Source organism: Acanthisitta chloris, unplaced genomic scaffold (assembly GCF_000695815.1).
Source record: "Acanthisitta chloris isolate BGI_N310 unplaced genomic scaffold, ASM69581v1 scaffold7110, whole genome shotgun sequence".
NCBI classification, from domain to species: domain Eukaryota; kingdom Metazoa; phylum Chordata; class Aves; order Passeriformes; family Acanthisittidae; genus Acanthisitta; species Acanthisitta chloris.
In genome coordinates this window covers 76,555-88,113 of record NW_008651026.1, presented here as the reverse complement: position 1 = coordinate 88,113, position 11,559 = coordinate 76,555, and the positions used below count along the sequence as shown (strand labels likewise).

The 11,559-nt window shown below is 35.9% G+C and overlaps 1 protein-coding gene across 1 annotated transcript in view; it reads right to left on the bottom strand.

The window, feature by feature from the left end:
• Positions 1-18: 18 nt before the first annotated feature.
• The window catches only part of DLG5 (discs, large homolog 5 (Drosophila)), a gene marked incomplete at its 3' end in the record, with an annotated part of 83,845 nt that continues 72,304 nt past the window's right edge, over positions 19-11,559 (bottom strand). Inside the window, exons 16-22 of the mRNA XM_009071325.1 lie at positions 9,590-9,728; positions 8,257-8,404; positions 7,610-7,731; positions 6,468-6,557; positions 5,055-5,223; positions 1,147-1,309; positions 19-152 (exon numbers count right to left, since the gene is read on the bottom strand). Coding sequence (XP_009069573.1) covers positions 19-152; positions 1,147-1,309; positions 5,055-5,223; positions 6,468-6,557; positions 7,610-7,731; positions 8,257-8,404; positions 9,590-9,728 — 965 coding nt within the window. The remainder of the gene's footprint in view (positions 153-1,146; positions 1,310-5,054; positions 5,224-6,467; positions 6,558-7,609; positions 7,732-8,256; positions 8,405-9,589; positions 9,729-11,559) is intronic.

Below are 11,559 nucleotides of genomic sequence, written 5' to 3'. Positions count from 1 at the left end.
GAGCCTAGTCAGCCTTACCTTGATCGTGAATGATTGCCAAGCTGATACATATGTGGGTTATACTGGGCCAGAATAGTAATAGTGTCACACTGCTGTCCAATGATTAGTCGAGCCTGTTGCTCTGTTGCATTTCTCAAATTTATTCCATTGAACTATGGAAAAATGGCACAAACCAGGATGTCAAATTTTCAAATGGAAACTACCAAAATCGTTGTTTCAGTGTTCTAATTAGCTTAATATCTAAATGCTGACATATTTTCTCCGGAGTAAATAGGAGGATTAAAATATTGTTATGCCATGATTACTAAGGTTTACTCCTTGGAAGGAATCACCACAATTTTAAAATGTTTGGTAACCTGACCATGAGTTTAACAATCCTTTCACTATTAAAAGACATATGTATTCTGAGCTGTGCTATGATTTGCTACCACTGATTAAATACAAGTTGGTTCAGATCACTAGTTTGAATAAATTCAGAATTTCAAGATAAATTTGGAACTTTTCAGGTCTATTTCAGTATCATAAACACACTATGCAACAGAAGATGCTCTAACATGAGCTAACAAATATAAAGCAGTTCTATACTTTACAAAATGCTATTCCATATGTTTATCTAATACTCTAGGCAAAAACATGACTGAGCCTACCTGAGAAATTTTTTCAACCAGGTATGTCAATTAAGGATATGGCACAGCAGCATGAAACTCAGTAAAAGTCAGCTGCTTACACATTTACTCACCTTACCAGGCAGAGTATGGTGTTGGGACTATACTGTTTAAATTACTGAAACTAGCTAGCTTAAAACTTAATTATGTCTATATAAGATGCATTGTAGATCTACCATCACAAGACATCAATTTTATTACAAAGCCTGACAAAAAGCCACAACAATCAGAACTATGGAATATCTTAATTATGTCTATATAAGATGCATTGCAGATCTACCATCACAAGACATCAACTTTATTACAAAGCCTGACAAAAAGCCAACACAATCAGAACTATGGAATACTGTAACACAGAGTACTGTTTGCTCCATCTCACAGCACACAAGCTTTCACAAGATACTCTCTTGGGGAAAGCAGTTATGGCTGCAGTCATACAAACTGATTCATTAAGCCACAGGAATAGTAAGCAAACAATTACCTCTAGTAACTGATCACCATACTCAAGGCCAGCTTGATGGGCAATGCTCCCACCTGTTACTTTAGAGACAAATATTCCACCGTTTTCTCCGCTCACAATGGAAATCCCTAGTGGCTCAGAACCCTTCTGCACTTTAACATGACGTGGTTCTTCCATGTAGGGCCTTTTAGAGGAGATAGTTAAAACTGATTTGGAAAAAAATGCACTTGAACCATCACAATGTCAAAGTTACATGCAATACTTTATGCCTGTCTGAATTCTAATAATAAAATAGCTTTAAACAGTTACTTAAAAAACCCACTACTGTTAACTCTCTTAAATGCATTCCTTTAATACCATGCAATGTACAGTGGCAAAAGTAAATGTATACCAGGTACATGACTGCTCTATAAATTATGGCAAATATGAATTATAAATAGTATGGTCATGACTTTGATAGGAAAGACACTTCCAGATGCAAATTATACAAAAGTAATTGAACCACTGTTATTTACAAACCATATTCCAGAAAGGTATGTTACAAATACAAATGCTGGGAGTCTTTATTGCCAGTGAAAATAAACATAATGAATAATAAGGTGGTAAACCAAAGGACAACAATGCACAAATATCATATTTCATATTTGTAGGCTAGGAAACATAAATTAGTAATGAAAATTAAGCAGTTGCAAACTCAAGCCATTAAGACAGCAGTTTGCATGGTAGCATTACAATTACCATGCAAATTCTCCTCAGGGCAATTATCCAAACATGTAAAAAAGCACAGAGTGCGCAATACTGCTCGAGAAGGACAACCTTAGATCAGGCCAACCTCAAACTCCTTAGTGATGAGAACCTAGGCCTAGGAGCCACAGGGATTCTCAGAAAAGACCTATTACGGAACAGATATCTGAAAGATGTAGAAGATTTGAGAAGACAAGAACACTTAGAAAAAGACAAACAGTAGTAAGACACTAGTAAGAATAACAAGAAAATAGCTTATTCAAAAGAAGACCCTGATACATTCCCCTTTCCTCCCCCCATATTTAAGATGTATCCACCCATACAAACAAGGTTGGTCCACTCATGCTGTGTATAAACAAACAGTACAGCCTTCTAAAAAGTCCTGGTTTATACTACTATAAATTCAATAATATCTACACAGCAAGAGACATCACTAGATGTTAACAGTTAAGCTCACTGTGAATGAAACAGTTTGGGTGTCAGGTGTGGTGCATTTTTTATTTAAATAGCACTATATGGCATTTGACATGCATTAATTTCAATGTTTTCTTTCCTAACATTTCATTATACCATATAGACATTCTATAAATTGTGCCAGCTGCTTAAATTATTTTATTCTGCTGGTCAGAGACCAGAAGAGCTAACCAGACATCACTATCACTGAAGTGAGCCAGGTTGAGGAAAGGTATTTTTGGGAAGAGTAGGATTTGGGGCTGGGGGCAGAGGGAACAGGTAGCCTTCTGCAGCAGGGGCATGATAGTTTGCCAGCTTATTAATGCATGAAAGATAAAAACTGTCTGCTGGCATGAAGGCAACTCAAACACAGTAATCTTAAAACATCAACATCACTGTTAGAGGTATTGCCCTCAGCTTGACCACCAACGTAGTGAAAGCAAGATTTACTTATTACTGAAACTCAGTTTTCTGTATGTAGCCTAACTTAAGTAAACTGTGCTAGCTCTAAAAAAACTAAAATTCCTGAACTTTATTTTTACTTTTTTCCCCACTCATTATGAGGCATACTACCTCATTAAAAACTAAAATTACATCTTTCTGAACTTTATTTATTGTACCTATCTGCTTTTCCATCTACCACATGCATTTTTAATTTGTTTTTGGATTGGAATAAGAAGGAATCAAATCCATACAAATTTCACATAATCTGATTTTAGAATGCTAGCAAATACAAAATGAGAGAACTAGTTATGCATGTAGTAGAGAATTAATAATAAAGTAAAAAAGACTAACATTAAAAAGGTGTCTTACTTGATGAGCAGTGTTATTAAAACTCAAGTGAAGCACACTCTTCTGTAATATTCAGACTGCCTGCCAGAATCACTTAATACTGATTAGAGGAGAAAGACTTAATTGATCAATTTTTTAAATTTTCATTTAAACTAAGATCAACAGAACAAACAGAAACATTGATATATTTTTTCATCTCTATTATTATTAGGCTTATCTGGAGAAAGGCCAAGTGACTTATTTGCATTTTGTGGGGAACAGAAAGATTCTAAGACCAAAAGAACATTAAAAAGGCTATCTAGGCATCTTCAAACATTTTCTTAGGATAGGTTCAAATCAGCTACTTTTCTAAACTAAAATTAAAAACTCTGTGTTTGTTAGGGCTTTTTTGTTTGGGTTTTTTTGGGGGGGATGGTGGTGGTGGTAGAGTGCTTGGTTTTGTCTGGGATTTTTTGTTTGGTTGTTTGGTTTTGTTTTGTTTTGGGGGGTTTTTTTTACATCTAGAACCAAACCTTAGAATTATACTCTTTTAGAAAGTCAATTCAGACTTTGGTTTATACACAAGCATGGCGAGAGTGATGGGCTGGAACCTGGCTGTACTTCACCCATTAACAGAAATCATTTCCCAGAGATCATAAGACATATCTTGTGCTCAAAGACACAGATATAGAGGTGTCAAGACTCTAGCTTGTTCAGCTGAACATTAACATCACTAGTCATGTGAAAGGGAAAAGACATTCTGACTTTGAATTTGCAAGTGACAAAGGAACATTTATACGAGAACACAAATTGAGTACACGTAGTACAAAAGTCACACTGAAGTAAGGAATGAAAATTCACAGAAACCTCTTTACATTCCCTTTCAAAGTAACATTGTCCTTTGCACACAAGACATTCTAGAATTACCACAATGACTTAGTCACAAGTTCTTCAAACAAGACAAAAAGTTTCATATAACATTTTATGAATAACTTTTTATTACTACCACAAAAGTTAGAACACAGAATATCCTTATTGCTTTATCATTCACATTTTTATGGCCAGTGCTCTTACATAAATTAAGCATACAATGGCATCCTGAAGTCCACTTAAGTGTAATCTATTCCAACACATCATAGCTTCTTTATACTGCCAGAATGGCATTCAGCTGCCTTATTGTAAATCAAAGTCTGATTCAAATTTGTGTCTTACGGTTCTATGCTTTGAATTCATGCAAACTTTATAATATATTCAGTCTAGCCAGATCATGATAAAATAAAATCAGATGTCTAAGACTGATACCATAAGCAACATGTCTGGAAACTATTAGTCATAAGATAGAGCATCATTAAAACACAAAGCACATGTTTTTAAGAAAGCTGGTATGTCAGATTCAAATTCATCAAGTAGTTACACACACAATTCTATTACTAGTGGTGGTCCAGATACAGCCAAAGGAATCAGACAGAGTAGTAAAATTCCATCTGTATGTATGAGTATGTTCTTCACAGTTATGCCCTCAATCTTTCATGTTATCTGGCTAAACTGAATCAAGGCACAGTGGTTAGAGCATATATTCTGCAATACTAAGGCACCTAGTATTTAGCTATGGATGTTACTAGGTCTTAATTTTGTCTAGATTTCCAGAGTACAAAACAAGCATGTGAGGTAGTTCAGCCAAAGGGGTGTATGCCAATTTAGACTGCTCTTACTTGGTGTGGTCATTAATCTAACATGAAAGAAACAAAACCTTCATGAAATCACTTAATTATAAAAATCCACACAAAGGTCTCTTACATACAACAAAATAAAAACATCAAATAACAGGGCTTGAGATGCACCTCTGCACCTACATAGTTGTCATTTAAATTAAATGTTCACATTCCTTCAGCTTAATAAACAAATGCACAAAATTTCCTCAGACACATTTGTATTAAAAGCAAAAGACGTGGGCACCTTACCTATCTTTTCTACGTTCTCCAACAGACACTGGGCTAATGGAAATCCTAGGTAACGTAGAAAGGGAGTTCTGAGACTGGCTGCTGGTGAAGGAAGACGTTTCCAAGTTAAGAGGTGACTGGGGAGGAGTTATCAGGCTGGGACTGCTACATTCAGAGTGTGACAAGGAGCCTAAGGAAAAACAACAGTTGAGTTTTAGTATCACGCATCTGTCACAGTCTGGAGATCTACACAGACGCAGTAAAAGTCACCGTGCACATCTGAGACAAGAAAAAGGACTGGCTGGTCACTAGCACGCTATTAGTCATGCAAGGAGCTTAGGGAGACCAGGTAGCTCATTTCAGACAGTGCAAACTTACTGTCCTTAATGACTGTATGTTAAGTCTGTCCTGTCCTCTCTAACTGCACATACAACTACTGCCACTCTCAACAAGAAGACAAGGTTACAGACAAGCTATGCCATAAGCATGTCTGAAAAATCCTGGCAATGCAAAATGAAAGGAAAATAATAAAAAGCAGGAAAGGAGAAGTAAAATAAAAATTTAATATGTAGGTTTATTTTAAAATCAAATATTTATGTGCAGCCCTTCCCTTTGCATAGGAGATATATTATTAAACACCTGAAAAAACCCAACAAAACCCCAGCATGAATCATATACAGAGACTGGAAAACTGAAATTTCAAACAAGCTTCACATGACTTTGTTTGTATCTTTACCGTGGTTGCACCCTCCCTAAGTAATCTAATGAACAAGTGCCCTGACATGGTTTGCTGCTTCTGAAAAACTAGAGAAAATAAACCTGAAATTACTAATCACAAATGAAAGCCATTTGTAGGAATTGTATTTGCCTCATTAGGAAAAGCACTGCATACCAGCCATGAAAGCTACAGAACATTTGAGCAATGATGGCAGTGAAGAGTTGTAAATTGAAAGTCTTAAGCCTACAAGTACTCCAACTACTATTTGTTTCACATCTTTAAATATCCTCCACCAAGCAATTTTGAGTGAATCACTGAAATATTTTCACTGCATTTCAAAATATAATTTACAATCAGCAATAAACCAGTGAGCAAATAATACACTTGAAGAATGGAAAAAAATGCAGGTCATCCCATTTAAAACTTTCAAGGCACCATTCTAGAAAAAAACCCAACCCTATAAAACATACAGCAATGCTTTTCTTGCATTTTGTCTGCACTTTTACCTAGTGTGACATACTAGAGTCGACTAAAAGAAAAAACAACTTTAATTACAAAGTTGGGCTTTTTTAACATTACTGTGGCAAAACGCATTTTGTAACCTTAACAAAATTGTCATATTTAGATTTGGGCACAAGCTGATTTAACAACTGCTAAGGCTCTGTATCGGTAATAGTGAAAACAGTATGATTAAAATTACTTATGAAATAATTCACCTCTGTCAGAGCCCATCATGGACCTTGGATATCTTGGTGTTAAAGGGATCTTAATTCGTTCTGTTCTGTATTGCAAGTTACTCGAAGAACCTATTTTTAAAACAAGGAAACATTACAATGACAAAAGAAAAAGCAACTGCATTAAAAAAAAAAGTACATCTACTTCTTCAATGAGCATTAAAATGGCCTTTGAATCATCAAGGCAAAAGCCTTGATAAATACCCTCACATATATTGTGAATATCATACTTCTAGTAAATTATCTTGATTACACAGTCAGTATAAACAAAGCACAGTGCAGCTATACAGTATATATGCAGTGTTCAATCTCGCATGAAAAAGTATTTTCCTATCAAATGAAATTTAACTCGAAGTCCAAGTGAGACTCTAGCCTCTCTGTTTACTAAGAATCCATGGGGCTTTCCAAAAGGCATTTAAAATAATCTGCTTACATTCTGCTAGGATGAATACCTAATCACTGATACTGGTTGCAGAGTGTTAAGTCCCTTTTTTGCTGTGATTACAAAGCTGCCATATTCTATTCAGATGTAACTGCCAATAACTGGATGGAACACAGGAACACAAACATGCACGAACCCCCAGTTATTACATAATTAAAATTTAAATAAATCTAAAATGTTAAAATGTCATTGCTACAAAGCATGCATTTGCTTTGGTACCACTTGGATGGGCACAAACAATTTTACATGTTAATCAACTAATCATAAGCATAACTTAGCTTCCAACAATACAATTTCCATTAGGCCATTAGTCATCTTTATTTTATGCTCAGGGGGCTCTCTCCTTTACTTTTCTTCTCTCTACCTCATTGAACCTCAACCTTCGGCCATGCCCCCCTACTCTGTAAGAGTACTTGCAAAAAGCAACAGGCACGGAAAGAAAAATAACTCACACGCAGCACTTCAGAAGAGACTGTAAACAACAATTAAACACAGCTACTTCCAGGGAATCCACAAAAAAACCACATAAACCCACAAAAAATGAAGCAAAGGAACACAGGAAGCCTTTAGGCTTTGCTAGCTATGACAATCCCATAACACAGATATTTAAGGGATTTTCCATTTATTATTTGTCTCCAATATATAGGAATCTCAAAGGAAATAAATAAAAAAAACTCGTTACCAAGTCTGGCACTAGATGGTAATGAATTTGAACCATGAGAAGCTCTTGTACGAGTATTTTCAGAGTAGTCATTGGAGTGTTTATGACTTAGGTCCAAACTCAGGCGACCCTGATGCTGGGAACTACATGAAAAGAAAAGGAGAACAGGGCAACAGTTAGAACTGGGCAAAACACCTCAGCAAATAGCAACTGGGCAACAAAAAATTTTGGGTAGCTTCGAGTTAATTAATAAAATGAACACTCCCCTCCTTCCCACTTCCCCATTGTCCCATCGTTTTATGAATTAAGAGAAGTCAGAGGAAAAATAGTCTAAAGCAGTATATAAAAAAGGAAAAGGCTCTGGTTTTTTTGGCAAGGACAAGAAAAAATATTAGAAATTAGTTGACTAAAAAAATGAATTTCTTTAGTCAATTAAAACAATTAATTTATTTGTCAGTATCAGTCAGTAGGGCAAGAGGGAAACCTAATCCATCAATTACTGAAAGACATGACAGCAACTGGCACATCACTTTTATGCAATAATGATTTTGAGAACCCCGGGTCAACACATGACAGCAGCGAGTTTCACTCTGCACTGTATCAAACTACCAGAAGCAATTTCATCCTACTGAAAACAAAATTTTAAGGAGATACATATTTCTAAACACCTGGGATGCAGATGCTGATGACATATTTGGCTGGCAACTGATGGGCAATTGCTGGTGTGAACTCTATGGCTCCAGGCAGTATAGATTGGATTTCTCATGACAGCAGTCACTGCAGGGCATGGTGCTAAGCTTCTTGGTACCGTCCCTGCTTCAGATGATAAAAACACATTATTAACAACAGCTCTAGCATATAAACTACAGATTTAAAATATACCTAAACATTTTTATAATTATGCAATATAACAATTGTATGTATGATAAAAACATTAACGTATAAACATATTATTGAGCACAATATGGCACCTTGTAAATAGCACATCCATGTTTAAAATCTGGTTTATAATTTTGAAATGAGTCAGTAATAAAGTGGATTATATTACCAAAAATGAAGCCATTCACAGCATATCATTTCAATATGCAGGGGCGAACAAAAGATTCTCTCTGTTTTCAAGGACACAACGTTTTTGTACAGCAACAAAAATTCTGAATTTCTCTCTGAATAGTCATCTGAGCAGCGTGCAAGTTTTGATTCAGCACTTGAACTGACTACAGCTAAAATTATTCTTGCTCCTCTCTTCTGCTGCCTCAAAAACTCCTACTGCTAGTGAGACTTTAAATTCTAGAATTTCAGCATTTATTTATGAAACTTATTAGTAAAGCTGTTCTTTTAAGTACACTCATCCTTCAGTACTCAGCCAAAATCTATCTTAAAAATTCCTCTTAGCATAGAATACAGTAAGGAAAAAGTTGTTTTCATTTCAAGACATAAACATGTATTGCCCAATGTAGGTTTGACTTGATTTAGTTATTGTGCAAAAGTGAATCCCTCTTCAGCATCTTAGTATCTCAAATACACTCACATTTAACCTATAAATTAGATTAAGATCACAACCAGTTTGGGCACTCAACTTCAGATACTCCAAAGTATGTGATTTCCAATAGGCAAAACTTAATAAGCTGATCTTCCTGAATATTACATGTTTTACCTTGGAAATCCTTCAGAAATTAAGCAGCTAAAGCCTGGGATGCCTCCATTTACTGTTCACTTTCAAAAATACTGGAAATCTTACTTGTCTCCCTAATGGACAGGCTACACTTTGTTTACCACTAATGTACTGAAAAATTTTCTGCACAAAAACTGATGAAACACAAATCCTTTAGCCAAAATTTGTTCAGTTTCCTTAGCAATTCTTAAACAGGTTTCACTTCTTTACAGTCCAAAAGGTGAGCAGACATGTTCAGACTATGACAAGAGCACAGAAATACATTTTGTCCAATATGGACAAACCCCTTGGAGAATTCCTAGAAAGTAGTCATGAGTCCTGTCACCCACCTGCTGACATGCCACCAGTATATAAGGCAGCAGGCACAAAACCATCGCTGTGCCTAGCAGAACGTTTTGGTGAATATGGTGTCCATTCCTGTAGCTCTGGAGACAGATGCTCCTCACTGGCTGGAGCATATTTCTGCACCTACAAGAACATAGAAATTTGATTATGGGAAGTTGGAGATTCAAAAGAATAAAACAGCCAAACTGTGAAGGTAGTAAGCAACATCGAACTTTCCAGTATCTGTTCCAGAATGTGCTCACCATCACAGTGCTTCTTACACCTTTGTCTTTCAATAATGTTATTCACTTCTACCCATTTTTCCCTCTATCCTGCTTTGTTACTATTTTTTATTATTTTGTAATCTTTTTAGGCCAGTCTTTGCAACTTGATTGATATATTTTCCTTCAATAAACCACCAAGTATTTAGTTACAGTTCTCCTTTCAAATAATGCTTTCACAGGACATTTCAACTGTTGTTTCAGCCACTATCACAAGGTGCTGCCTAAGAAGATCTGGCTAACAATCCAGAAGGTGTTTTACTCTAAGTCTGTATTTCCAGATGTGTGTGGACCAACCTCTCTTCAACAAGAAATTCAGGTTTTGGAACCATCACAACTTCTGTTCTGCATATAACAACGAGATGCTGGTGAGGTAAGAAACATAAGAATAGCTTAGATATTGACAGTGATGCTAGAGAGCCACAAATGCAGGGCTCAGCACATGGAGTTTATACATTTGAAAAGTACAAAACAAAATATGAGATTAAAGTATGTAATAACTGAAAAATAATTACTGAAAAGGTACTTACATTTTTATGATAGCAGTATTTTAATTAAGTTAAGAGTTACTGAGAGCACAAAGACTCTAAAAGGCAGAGGATTTTTTTTAGAACCAGTACTTGATCATTTCCATGGCTATACTAGTAATTGTACCACCTGCTATTCAGGGAGTAAAGCTCACTCAAATTTACAAACTTAAAGTACAAAAATTTAACTGTGGATATACAGCTAAGGAAACTGACAACACCCAATACAGCTATAAATTCAACTACACAGTATTTTGCTGTTGTAAATACTATTTCAGGTGAGAATATACACAGACTGGACACTACTGTCACAACCAGGTGAGAATATACACAGACTGGACACAACAGCCTGACGTAGTTGCAATGCACAAGAACAATTCTACCAAAAAGAAATTTTCTGAGTGAGTGATGTCCACATACTGAGGCACAATATCACTTGGGCTCTCCAGTCCACAACTTTACAGTTACAAACCTCTGCTTATTTACTGGGAGGATGGGGGAGAAATTCAGGGAAAAAACTAAAAAAGAATCCTAGAACCTAGTGTTAATTTAACCCCAGAGGCAAAAAATAATTAATACATTGAGTAACCTTAAAAAAAAAATCACTTTGCAATTCTATTATAAAATTTTCTTTTTTACCTTGAACCAACACCTACTTGATATCTGTAACATCTCTTGGGCAGTACATAGAAGCAGCTGCAATATGTTTTTGTATATTCTTTCTGTTCTCACAAATAGTGAGTGCCAACACCACCCCCTCTGTTCCAGCAAACAAATCTCTTAGGCCTAAGCCCCCACCCACATGTGTCCTTGTTGCAGTTGAAAACTCTTCACTCACTACATAAATATTACTACAATCATAAGCAGGACAGTGTATATGCTCATGACAATGCATTACAATGAAGCATGGGGCTATCACTGCTAATGGATCAACTTGATATTATACATAAAGCAAACACTCCAAATGTGTTCAACATCTTGATCCTGTTTTGTTGCAACATATGTGACAAAGCATGACATTAGAATATGCCTTCCTTTACTTCTTGCAGTCCAGATCTTGATGAAAACTTGTGACCTTTCTCTAAGCCATCTGCTCTTGAGACCTCTTCAGAATGCATCTACATATTTCAGCTGCAAATTAAAACTCTTTGCTTTCCTGTCATATTT